The sequence below is a fragment of the Neoarius graeffei genome, chromosome 9, assembly GCF_027579695.1.
Source record: "Neoarius graeffei isolate fNeoGra1 chromosome 9, fNeoGra1.pri, whole genome shotgun sequence".
Lineage (NCBI taxonomy): Eukaryota > Metazoa > Chordata > Actinopteri > Siluriformes > Ariidae > Neoarius > Neoarius graeffei.
This window is the reverse complement of record NC_083577.1, coordinates 69,207,679-69,220,743: the sequence shown is the minus strand read 5'-3', so window position 1 is coordinate 69,220,743 and position 13,065 is coordinate 69,207,679. Positions and strand designations below refer to the sequence as shown.

Below are 13,065 nucleotides of genomic sequence, written 5' to 3'. Positions count from 1 at the left end.
CCCAGTATTTATTCCATGAATTCAAGGCAGACAGAAGGTTTCCATGCGTGAAGTCAAGTGCAGAGAAAAACTCTCAACTGCTCTTCACCGCCCATCACTGGCACATAGACAGTCTGACCTGATCCTGTATGAGTGTACAGTACCAGTCAAAAGTTTGGACACGCCTTCTAATTCAGTGGTTTGTCTTTATTTTTATTACTTTCTCCATAATAGAACGACGCTGAAGGCATCAGTACTCTGGAATGACATGTATGAAATTATGTATTAAATAAAAAATGTGTAAACCAAACAAAATGTTTTATATTTTAGATTCTTCAAAGTAGCCAGCGTTTACCTTGACGCTTTTCACACTCTTGGCATTATCTCAACCAGCTTCATGAGGTAGTCACCTGGAAGCTTGTTCAACAGTCTTAAAGGAATTCCCATATATAGATATTAAGCACTTGTTGGCTGCTTTTCTTTCACTCCGTGGTCCAACTCATCCCAAACCATCTCAATTGGGTTTAGGTCGGGTGATTTGTGGATCACCAGGTCATCTGATGCAGCACTCCTTCAGTCTCCTTCTTGGTTAAATAGCCCTTATATAGGCCAAGTTTACATTAGACCGTATCTGTCTCGTTTTCTTCGCGGATGCACTGTCCGTTTACATTAAACCGCCGGGAAACGGGAATCCGCCAGGGTCCACGTATTCAATCCAGATCGTGTCAGCTCCGGTGCTGTGTAAACATTGAGAATACGCGGATATGCTGTGCTGAGCTCTACCTGGCGTCGTCATTGGACAACGTCACTGTGACATCCACCTTCCTGATTCGCTGGCGTTGGTCATGTGACACGACTGCTGAAAAACGGCGCGGGCTTCCGCCTTGTATCACCTTTCATTAAAGAGTATAAAAGTATGAAAATACTGCAAATACTGATGCAAATACTGCCCATTGTGTAGTTATGATTGTCTTTAGGCTTGCCATCCTTCCACTTGCAAGTGTTAAGTGATATGCGCTGGGATCTCACACACAGCGGCTCAGTCCCGAATCACAGCTTGTGCACTTCACTCGCGTGCTCTGTGAGCTGCGCAAGGCCGGAGTGCGCACCCTCCAGAGGGCACTCGCTGTTCAGGGCGGAGTGATTTGGAGCGCAGGATGCCTGCGGAGCCGAGCGTATCCGTATATTGGTGTTGCTGTGTACACGCAAATCGTGTATTGGTGTTGCTGTGTGCACACTAATCGTTTTAAAAACGTTAATCTGATGATCCGCTGATACGGTCTAATGTAAACATGGGCATAGACTGGAGGTGTGTTTTGGGTCGTTGTCCTGTTGAAAAACAAATAATGGTTCCACTAAGCACAAACCAGATGGAACAGCATGTCGCTGCAGAATGCTGTGGTAGTGATGTAGGTTAAGTGTATCTTCAATTTTCAATAAATCCACAACAGTGTTTCCAACAAAGCACCGTCACACCTCTTCCATGCTTCACGGTGGGAACCACATGGATAGATACCGTCCGTTTCCCTTTTCTGCGTCTCACAAAGAGACAAAGATTTTCACTTGTCTAATATCCATTCTGTGTGTTTCTTGGCCCAAACAATACGAGGCCAAGGAGCCTTTATTTGTCACATGTACACTCAAGCACCGACTTAAGCACACACATTTGCATTTAATCCATACACAAGTGAGCAATGAGTACACACACACACACCCAGAGCAGCGGGCAGCTATGCTACAGCACCCGGGGAGCAGTTGCGGGTTAGGTGCCTTGTTCAAGGACATTTCAGCTGGCCCATGTTAACCTAACTGCATGTATTTGGACTGTGGGGGGAAACCAGAGCACCCAAAGGAAACCCACACAGACACTGGGAGAACATGCAAACTCCACAGAGAAAGGCCATTGGCCGCTGGGCTCAAACCCAGCGTGAGGCGACTGTGCTAACCACTACACCACCGTGCTACCCAATGCTGCTCTTCTTCTCCTTTTTCTTCTTCTCCTTCTTCTTCTCCTCTTTTCAGCAGTTTGACCATGAAGGCCTGATTCACACACCCTGTGTCCAAAATCACTCACTATACAGGGCACTATATAGTGAGGACGCCATTTTGTAGTGCTGTCCGAAACCTTAGTGAAGATTATTTACACCCTATATAGGTGGTGTTTACATTAGACCGTATCCGTCTCGTTTTCGTCACGGATGCACTGTCCGTTCACATTAAAACGCCGGGAAACGACTCCACAGGCGGAACAACTTGAATCCGCCAGGGCCCACGTATTCAATCCATTACGTATCTGATCCGGTGCTGTGTAAACATTGAGGAACGAGGATACGCTGTGCTGAGCTCTAGCTGACGTCGTCATTGGACGACGTCACTGTGACATCCACCTTCCTGATTCGCTGGCGTTGGGATCACACACACAGCGGCTCAGTCCCGAATCACTGCTCGTGCGCGTCACTCGCGCGCTCTGTGAGCTGTGCAGGGCCGGAGTGCGCACCCTCCAGAGGGCACTCGCTGTTCAGGGCGGAGTGATTTGGAGCGCAGGAGGAAGCGCTGAGCCGCACTGAGGTTTATTTACACATTTCAACTTATTTACCTCCTTCAGGCGCTTAAACTCAGTGAGAACATGAACATCACAGCCAGGTGTGTTTATCTGCTGGAGAAGGTGTTCGCTTGCCATCCTTCCACTTGCAAGTGGTGAGTGACTTGCGCATGCCCGATATGCACTGGGATCATGTGACGTGCCGTCTAATTAGTCATGTGATTAGCGTATCCGTGTATTGGCCTTGCTGTGTGCACGCGAATCGTTTTAAAAACGTTAATCTGATGATCCGCTGATACGGTCTAATGTAAACACCACCATAGTGCACTCAATGTATCCCACAATGCATCACGAAAAGTAGTGTACAACTGATGGTCACTAGCCGAGAAATATATCCCATCATGCATTGCGGTCACGCTGAAAGAAGTCAAGCTAAAAGTCTCAAATTTGATTTAATAAAAGGCAGCGGCAAAGAAGAAAGTATTCAGCCTTGATTTAAAAAGAACTGAAAGATGCAGGTACTTTGTATTGATTAATGTGGGAAATACTCTCAGTATAATATGGATTTATTATTTTGAAAACCCACCAGCCGACTGATCTAGCACGTTTTAATTGTGCGACAGTAACGACGTAAATACCAGTGCGACGGAGTAGTGTCCGAAAGCGTTTTTCCATTTTACCAGTGAGATCACTATATAGTCCTCTATATAGTAATTCCCTATATAGGGAGTCGTGAGCGATTTCAGACACAGGGATAGTCTCTTCAGAACAGGTTGATGTTGAGATGTGTCTGCTACATGATCTCACTGAAGCATTCATGTAGGCTCTAATCTGAGGTGCTGTTAATTGGTGATTTCTGACACTGGTGACTCTAATGAACTTATCCTTTGCAGCGGAGGTCTTACTTTCCTGGGATGGTCCTCATGAGAGTCAGTTTTATTGTAGCGTTGTTTGTTTGTTTGCTTTTTTGCAGCTGCACTTGAAGCTACATTCAAAGTTCTTACAATTTTCATGAAGACTAACCTTCATGTCTTGAAGTAATGATGGACTTTTGCTTCACTGAGTGGTTCTTGACATACAGTTGTGGAATAGGACTAATTACTGTATTTTATTATTTACTATTTGATCTCGAACACATTAAGAAGGCAAGAAATTGCACTAATTAACTTTTGACGAGGCACATCTGTTAATTGAAAAGCATTCCAGGTGACTACCTCATGAAGCTGGTTAAGATAATGCCAACAGTGTGCAGAGCGTCATCAGGGTTAACGCTGGCTGCTTCGAAGAATCTAAAACACATTTTAAACGCTTTGTTTGGTTCACCAAATAATTATATATATGATGCATGTGTTATTTTATAGTTTTGATGTCTTCAGTATTGTTCTACAATGTAGAAGATGGTCAAAATACAGAAAAACCTATGAATGAGTAGGGGTGTCCAGACTTTTGACTGTATATGTGGGTATGCGTTTAGGGGGGAAAAGTGATGGAGCTCATTTCTGATGTGCAGGAGACGAGCCTTCTAGTGAACTAATACATCATTCTAATACATCGCAGGGGCGTGTTTAGCCTATTTTTGGGGGTGCTCAAGCACCCCCAAAAACGAGCTCAGCACCCCCTAGCTCAGCACCCTCAAAAACACTGCTTTTGGACGTGATTTTCAGAAATAAGTGCCCTTGCGCACTGCGCAATGAATGTGTGCGCAGGCGTGTGTGTGTTCTTGAATTCACCTGTTACGTGAGTTCTATGGCCAGTAAAATACCTCTCCTCCTTGCGTCCCCTCTGATTGGGTTGCCTGTCCGCGCGAGTGCTTGCTACGACATGGTGGTTTTTTTTAACTGGATTCCACGCCGATGAGGAACTCGAAGTAGCACCTGAGTATTACTGGCATAGTGAGATGTGAAGGTACGGACTGGAGTTACAATTGTTAAACACAACACAATAATATGCATAATGCAATATTGATGTTCCCTGGTCTATGAACAGAATGATAAAAACGACATTTATCATCCATATCGAGATACTTTTGTACTTAATGTAACATAGCGTTTACTAATGTAAACTAATGTAAAATCATAATAATACACACTATTATTACACAAAACACAATAACACATTAATTAACAATTACCACTGTTCAAAATGAATAGCTCCAACATTACAAATGCAGTAGTAGGTCTTGTTAAAAATATAACGTAAATATTTGTGTCAGTGGTTGTAAATGTGTAGATATCAAAGTTTATTGGGTCAGCTTCTGTTAAAACATTGCAGAATTGCTAGTCTAGTCTTCTTGTCTAGTTAAGTCTGTCTAAATGCGGAATAAACGTGGAAACACTGTCGTTCAAGCCAGGTGCCTCTGTCAGCTCTAGGGGCTAAGCACCCCCAAAGATCAGATGCTAGAATCGCCCCTGATACATCGCCAACTATAACCAGCAAACGTTGTGCAAGATGATGTGTTTCAGTGCTAAATGTATGGACATAATTATAAAATATTTGAATAAATATTAAATTATTCATATTTACATTCACAGGGTCTGTGACCACCACCTGCTTTAACTTTTTAATCTGCTGTGCTTTCACAGATTTGCAGTTCACCAATAATCATGGCTCTCTCTCTCTCTCTCTCTCTCTCTGTGTGTGTGTCTCTCTCTCGCTCAAAGCACTCGTATCTGGACAGGGAGACTTCTCTGATTCTGAAAAACATTGCAGGAAAGCCCTCTCACTTGCTGACAAAGGTGACACCCTGATTTCTGTCTGCGTGCATGTCATCACACTCTCCTGGTGGCTTTTTAACATCACTCTGCATCACCCTCCTGCATCCCTACCTTTCCCTTTGCTCTCGTTAGGATTCCTGAGTGGTCAGTGATGAAAATCCTAGAGACTGAAGAATTTCTCTTTTCTGTTCTCTTGCATGTTGGCTTTACCTTTCACCTCGTATGCTTTATACCGGGTCTGACCCTGAACCCTGGTCCCCCACCCCATTTATTATGCAATATTAAGCAGTAAATATTTGACATACTTAAATGTGCATCTTGTATATTTGAATTTTGTTTTATATCATAATCAGTGTCTTGGCTTTGCGTGAAAGCCTACGTCGGGAATGTTTTGACCAGTATTGGTTTCAACGCTGCACTGCTTGTTCATGTCATGTGTTGATGTTCATAGTTGTAGTGCTAGACACGTTAGTTATGACTATTATGATCATTATGATTATTGAAGTGTTAATAACAGCATGCTCACTGTAAGCATCAAACACTGGGGGGGAGTATGGCGCACTAATGTTTCGACTAAAGAAAATCTTACCGGCAGCTAAAAGGAGTGAAGAGGAGGAGTGTGGTCTAGCACTACGACAGATTGCTCAGTGTTGATGTGAAAAGCATGTGTTTGCATGTTTCAGCACTCGGAGTGATGATTCAGCCTCTCTGCTGCAAAAATGCAGCTCATTACAACCATCTCTGAATGTTAACGTGTGTGTGTGTGTGTGTGTGTGTGTGTGTGTGTGTGTGTGTGTGTGCTGTATTAGTAGCATTCTGTATACAAATTAAGACAAAAGGTTTAATATGAAGTACAGTATGCTTGATATTTCTGTCTTTCCTATACAATTTTATTATTGTTGTTCAAACATAATGTCAAAAAATTAAGGAGCCCCGCTCATGACAGGGGAAATAATATGTAGAATAATTCGTGGCCATGTTTTATTCATTTGTTCCCTCATTTTAGTTAAATCATGGTCACATTTTATTATTTTGCTCTGAATAGCATAGTGTGCTCTTTATACATTCCTCTTATTTCTGTAACACATGCATCTGATGCTATGGACAGAGACAATTTAATTGAGTTTTATTATAAGGTTGGAATGACCTATAAAGCATGTATGGAGACTGTGAGACCAGGATTTTAACTAAAATGAGGGAACGAGTTAAACCTGGCCACAAATTAGTATACATATATTTTCTCTTTTCGTATGAGCAGGGCTCTGTGGGGGGAAAAAAATAAGAGAATAGATTGACATCAATTGTCATTCAGGATAATATAAAAATGTATACACTTTTTAAAAAAAAAATCATATGAGGCATTATCCTAGCCTAGTAAAAATGTTTTATTTTGAGATGTCTACATTTTGTTGTTGAGTTCGCTCCAGAATTATTGCTATCCTCAGTAAAGACAGAAGTCCGTCTGTTGTCCACCTACACCGAGACCCTCCCTCCTGGACCTGCACACCACCTGCGTATTGCAGTAGAGGTCCCTATCTAAAGAATATCTGCATATTCAGCATTTGTAATTTGAGCTAATGCTAGTTTTGTGATGATCAGCAAAAACCACCTACAGCACAAAAATATTTCCAGACATGCCAACCATGAAAAGTCACAATTGTCAAATCATTCCATTTTCACATATCGATCGGCTGATTTTCTGGTTTTTATGGAGAAAATGAAGTTCCTTACTGTACCTTTAGGGGTACAATGGCTTGTCACTGGGACAAGACCCTCTAAGGCTACGTTTACATTACGTCGAATCAGCGGATCATCAGATTAACGTTCTTAAAACGATTCGCGTTTACACTAAAACCGTTAGCCGTGCACACAGCAACGCCAATACGCGGATACGCTCGGCTCCGCAGGCATCCTGCGCTCCAAATCACTCCGCCCTGAACAGCGAGTGCCCTCTGGAGGGTGCGCACTCCGGCCCTGCGCAGCTCACACAGCGCGCGAGTGAAGTGCACAAGCCACGATTCGGGACTGAGCTGCTGTGTGTGAGATCCCAGCGCATATCACTTACTACTTGCAAGTGGAAGGATGGCAAGCCTAAAGACAATCATAACTACACAATGGGCAGTATTTGCATCAGTATTTGCAGTATTTTCATACTTTTATACTCTTTAATGAAAGGTGATACAAGGCGGAAGTCCGCGCCGTTTTTCAGCAGTCGCGTCACATGACCAACGCCAGCGAATCAGGAAGGTGGATGTCACAGTGACGTTGTCCAATGACGACGCCAGCTAGAGCTCAGCACAGCGTATCCGCGTATTTTGAATGTTTACACAGCACCGGACCAGACACGATCTGGATTGAATACATGGACGCTGGCGGATTCCCGTTTCCAGGCGTTTCCAGGCGGTTTAATGTAAACGGACAGTGCATCCGCGAAGAAAACGAGACAGATACGGTCTAGTGTAAACGTAGCCTAAGATACTTATTTGTACTCTTTATATACTGCTCGGGAACGTATATGTACCTTTTTGGCCCTAAAAAAAAGGTACACATGGCTACCTTGAGGTCCAATAATGATCCCTAAGCGGTACAATAGTACAGATTGTAGCATGGAGAACAGAAATGGACTCCAACTGTACTGCTATTTCTGACAGTGTATTTGTTGATGAATTGTCATACAGTGAGCTAAATGTTAAAGCGACAGTGTTTTATGACAGTTTTCCCCTCAGGAGAATCAGGACCTGCCCACCTTTATGCATTTTGTGCAGCAACTATCCATTTTAACAAACTGCTAAGAATTAAAAACCAATAAAAACCATGACTCAGCCCTGATATGTGAAAATGGAATGATTTGACAATTGTGATTTTTCATGGTTGGCATGTCTGGAAATGTTTTTGTGCTGTAGGTGGTTTTTGCTGATTATCACAAAATCAGCATTAGCTCAAATTACAAATGCTGAATATGCAGATATTCTTTAGATAGGGACCTCTACTGCAACATGCAGGTGGTGTGCAGGTCCAGGAGGGAGGGTCTCGGTGTAGGTGGACAACAGACGGACTTCTGGATCATTTCAGAGGAAGAGGAACATTTGGTGCTATTACTGGTGGTGTTTTTTTTTTTTTTTTTCTTTTTCCCTCTATTTGGATTGACTGAGTCATCTTATTTCAGAGTTTGTAGGTGGTAGGCTCTAGATACCCAAATGTATGTGCACTGAAAAAGTGAGGTGTGGTGTGTTTTTAAATCCTCCGCTGGCTGAAAGGCCCGAAGGGGGATTATGTCGTGGCGATTTCCGTCCGTCTGTCCTGGGAAGGGTAATCACCTTCTGAAATCAACTCCTCTCATCATTTTTGGAGGAATTTTACCAAACTTGGCAGGATTCTTTGTTATATGTCAGTAATACGTGTATTGCAATTTCATTCAATTCGGTCACATTTTACCAGTGTTACAGCCCTTGATTAACAAAATTATACTTTGACAATTTCATGAGGGTGTGTTTTCCTTCTGAAATCAACTCCTCTCACAATTTGTGGAAGAATTTTACCAAAATTGGTAAAAGGCATTATTATATGTTGGTAGTACACATATTTTGTTCAGTTCGTTCACATTTTACCAGAGTTGTGGCCCTTGACTAACAGCCTTGTACTTTCACAATTTCATGAAGGTGTGTTTTCTTTGACATCAACTCCTCTCACAATTTTTTTGAAGAATTTCTCGAAATTTGGCAAAAGGCCTTGTTATATGACAGTAATACGCAGATTGCAATTTAATTTCGTTTGTGAAAATTTTTTACCAGAGTTTTGACCCTTGATTAAATAACTTGTATTTTGACAATTTCATGAGGGTGTACATTTTTCTGAAATCAACTCCTCTCGCAATTTGTGGAGGAATTTTACCAAACTTGGCAAAAGGCTTTGTTATACGACAGTTATATGCATATTGAAATTTCGTTTAATTTGGACAAATTTTACCACAGTTATGCCCTTGATTATTAACAAACTTGTACTTTGGCAATTTCATCAAGGTGTGCTTGCTTTCTGAAATCAATTTCCCTCACAATTTTTGGAAGAATTTCATGTAATTTGGCAAAAAGTTTTTATCCCCTGCTGGCCGAAAGGCCCGAAGGGGTATTATGTTGTGGCGATGTCTGTCCGTCCATCCCTCCCAGGAAGGGTACTCGCCTTCTGAAATCAACTCCTCTCAATTTTTGGAGGAATTTCATCAAACTTGGCAGGATTCTTGGTTATGTTTCGGTAATACGCATATTGTAATTTCGTTCAATTCAGTCGCACATAGTTGCCAGGTGGGGATATTGTGCTCTCAGAGCACTCTTGTCTTAATATGTCGCCTTTTTAAAGATTTTTTTCCAGTCTGGTCTGTGCTCCTTAAAAAGTTCGGAGCTGTCTAGGCTACATCCACACGACAACGGCAACGAGATTTTTTTTTTTTTTTTTTAAATATCGCGTCCACATGGGCAACGGATCAGTAAAATATCAGGTTCATATGGCTACGCAACGCTTGCTGAAAACGATGCAATACACATGCCACACCACTACGTGCGCTGTAAGACGGTCCCATCGGAGACACCAGAACAATAGAAGAAGTAGACACATGCGCATAAACCCCTTCTTCTGTAGCATTAGCCTTCTTCTGTAGCATTAGCCTTTTTGAGGAATGTATTGTTGGACTTAAACCAACATCTGAAGAGGTGAGATCGCTCCTTTTTTTTTTTCTTATTTTTGCTGGCGGGATTGTTTGTTTTTGGAAAGCGCACGGGCGGTGTGCGGTTTGGTACTGCTTCCGCAGTGTTTGGACTAAAGACTATGCCCTAAGGGCTATTCTCTCTCTCTCTGTCTCTCTCACTTTGCACCATTACACAATAAATGTTCACAGTGAAAATATTTTGTAAGCGCGTTTCATGAACCAAGTTATAGGATTTGTTGACAACTCGCATTGAGTTCGTTACGCTTCTACACGGCGTGAAGCACTGACAGTCATGTGGTTGTGATGTCATCATAAACAAATCCGTTCTACTCATCCAGACGACTTCGCAACGGCGCCGTTGCCAGATTTTTTCACTCTGGAACCCGTTCTCAAAAGATTTCGTTTTGGGGCACCCAAAACGCCGGTGCCGTGTGGACGCCAGGCCGAAACGATAAACAATTTTATCAGATTCACCTGAATCCATTGCCGTGTGGACAGGGCCCTAGTGTAGATGGTATAACCTGTCCTAACAGACTGCAGCTGTTCTGCATATTTCTAACAGGAATGAGGTAAAGCAGGGATCAAGGGGTCATGATGAAGCAGCACTCAGTCTAATTATTCGAACGAGTCTGAGAGTCAGCCAGCTTATGCTTAACGATCAAGACGCTGCAGATCGCTGACTCCACACACCAGGGCTCGTTTCAATCACTCTTCATGGAGTAATTCATGGTGCTGACTTAGTTCTACTTTTACTGTTTATATCCTAATGAATTTCAGTGGCACAGAGATGCACAGGTTATAGTTTAACACTTAGTCTTGCAGCACTGGCAGCATGACGGCTAGAGGTAAAGCAGAAACTGTGTGTCGTGTGGCTGCTGAGTTTGTTGGGGTACTCTAGCGTGGACTGGCTGTGTTAGTTTTGTGTGCTCGTTTTGTTATATCAGGAGCTAAGCACTGGCCTGTTTGTTTAACCCGGGTTTCATGGCTTGTCTTTAGTGGAGTAGATACAGGAGGTCAGACAGAGAACATGCAGCTTCGGCTCTGGTAATCCCTTTTAGTCTGGGAATGGACTTAAATCTCTGTCCCCCCTGTGCACTTTGACCAGTGCAGTCACCAGTTTCATGTGACAATCACTGCAGACTTATAGCTGTAAAATCTTCCCATCTTTTATAGTTTCTCTTCCAAACATATTCTTATGGAGAAATAATGGTGGAGTAAATAATCCACTTCGTTCATGTTCATTACACCTGCAACTGAGTCTGTAACACACCTCCTAGTGATGTATTATGGGAACATCACCAAAACGGGTTGGAGTGCAAAACTAGGTGGGCGTGTCATGCTGTGTAGTCACATGACACAACTGTTGCTGATTGGCTGCATGAACCTACAGCAGACAGCATCTCTGCACACAGTGCTGGGTTCATTACAGTTAGCCCACAGCCTCGCGTCATATCATTCTGTGTGTTTTTGTTGTACAACCACGAGTGGTGCTTTTACATTCGGTTTAAAGAAATCGCAAATAAAATGTTGGCAGAAAAGATGATGTGGATGCTCAAAATATGAAACCTTATAAATGTAAAAATTATTTTACATTTTGATGTTTCTTTTACCTTTGAAAGACCGAGGGCTTGGCCCTGCTAGCCCATCGATATGAGCCACCCGTGTTTATAGCCATAATTTTGTCAGAAGCTATAAATGTTGCTGATATTAGATTTATGTCTTCTATTACCTGTAAACATCCATATTTTTGAAAATTTGGGATGATAGTATTCCAACTAAAAGTTGAGTTAAATCCTTCATGAAAATAAATGAATACGGTGTTTTTCATGATGCATAAAAGTGAAAGCATGTAGTCCAAAAAAATTATACTGCAGGCTATACATAATATTAATATTGACCACGGGTACTGTAGGTTTCCTGATAACGTTGCACTTTAGGGTTAAAGAGCAAGTTCAGAGACTCTCTTTAAGCAACGAACGTTGTCTCTGTATGTGATTTTCCTGAACTCACTCGTAAGAAGGACTCTTAAGAGCAACATTATAAAGAGCTTCTTTGCAGTATGCATCCCTGATATAGGCATTAAGTAGGTGCTAAAGGCATTCGTACTGTAGTTGCTAAATCCAGTCGATAAGGTCACATGGTGTACGTTTTTACCAAAAAACCAATTAAATATAATGTTAATATATTGTATCGTCGATGAACATTACATCTATGTGTTAATTAACAATTGAAATTATTTTACATTTTGGACAAAGCTTTTTTTTTTTTAAATAATTCCAACCAGACTTATAGTACTCAAGTCCAGGACTCGGACTCGAGTCCAACTTGTGCCCTAATTTTAAGGACTTGCGACTTGACTTGGACTTGAGCACTGATGACTCAGGCTTGGACTCGGACTCGTGCATTAACTGCATTCGGACTTGTAAATTGGAGACGAGGACTCGGATTTTTTCTTTATTTTTTGTAAAATGCCATAATAATTTGGCGTAAGATATATTTATATCTACATTAATTTTGTACTAATTTCATGCAACAGTGTCACACCTGCCACGTGCATCAGATAGACTCTCGGGTGCGTTCCGGACAACGCACGCACCAAGTAGACTCTCGCGCGCACCGTAAATAACTCGCACCTGCACAAGATTAAGGCGCAATCAGCATGCCTATATAAAAACTGTGAAAATATACTTACTTTGCGAAGTATTGAGTTGCGTTGCTGACATGTTACCAAGCCTTATTTCCTTGTTTGGTTTCCTGATCCCTGGTTTCCTGTTTCTCATCTTTGATTCTGCCTCGTCTACGATAGCCTGTTTGTGCCTCGCTCGACCTATTGCCTGTTTCGCTGTTTTACAATTTTGCCTGCTGTTCTGGATTGTTTATCTGTCTTCACTTGTATTAATAAACACAGCTTCTGCACTTACATCCATCTCCCAACCATCTCTGACTGAATACTCCACACTCCCTGACAAAGAGAACGGACATTCTCCTGTTCGTACGTCATGTTCAGGAACAAACTAATGTTAATGGCGCTAAAACAGCCACCGTCAAATGATGCGGTTGGAGTCTTGTTCTCAGACTCTACTCGGATTAACAGTGGACTCGACTTGAAATTTTTTTTTTTTTAATGACTT

At 42.1% G+C, this 13,065-nt stretch overlaps 1 protein-coding gene across 3 annotated transcripts in view; it reads left to right on the top strand.

The window, feature by feature from the left end:
• The window catches only part of raph1a (Ras association (RalGDS/AF-6) and pleckstrin homology domains 1a), a 172,897-nt gene that overhangs the window by 121,534 nt on the left and 38,298 nt on the right, over positions 1 to 13,065 (top strand). For 2 of the 3 annotated variants that reach the window (XM_060930159.1, XM_060930158.1), the window contains one exon: positions 5,182 to 5,256. The exons of the other annotated variant lie outside the window; for it this stretch is intronic. In XM_060930159.1, the coding sequence (XP_060786142.1) occupies positions 5,182 to 5,256 (75 nt within the window). The remainder of the gene's footprint in view (positions 1 to 5,181; positions 5,257 to 13,065) is intronic. 3 annotated transcript variants of the gene reach the window in all.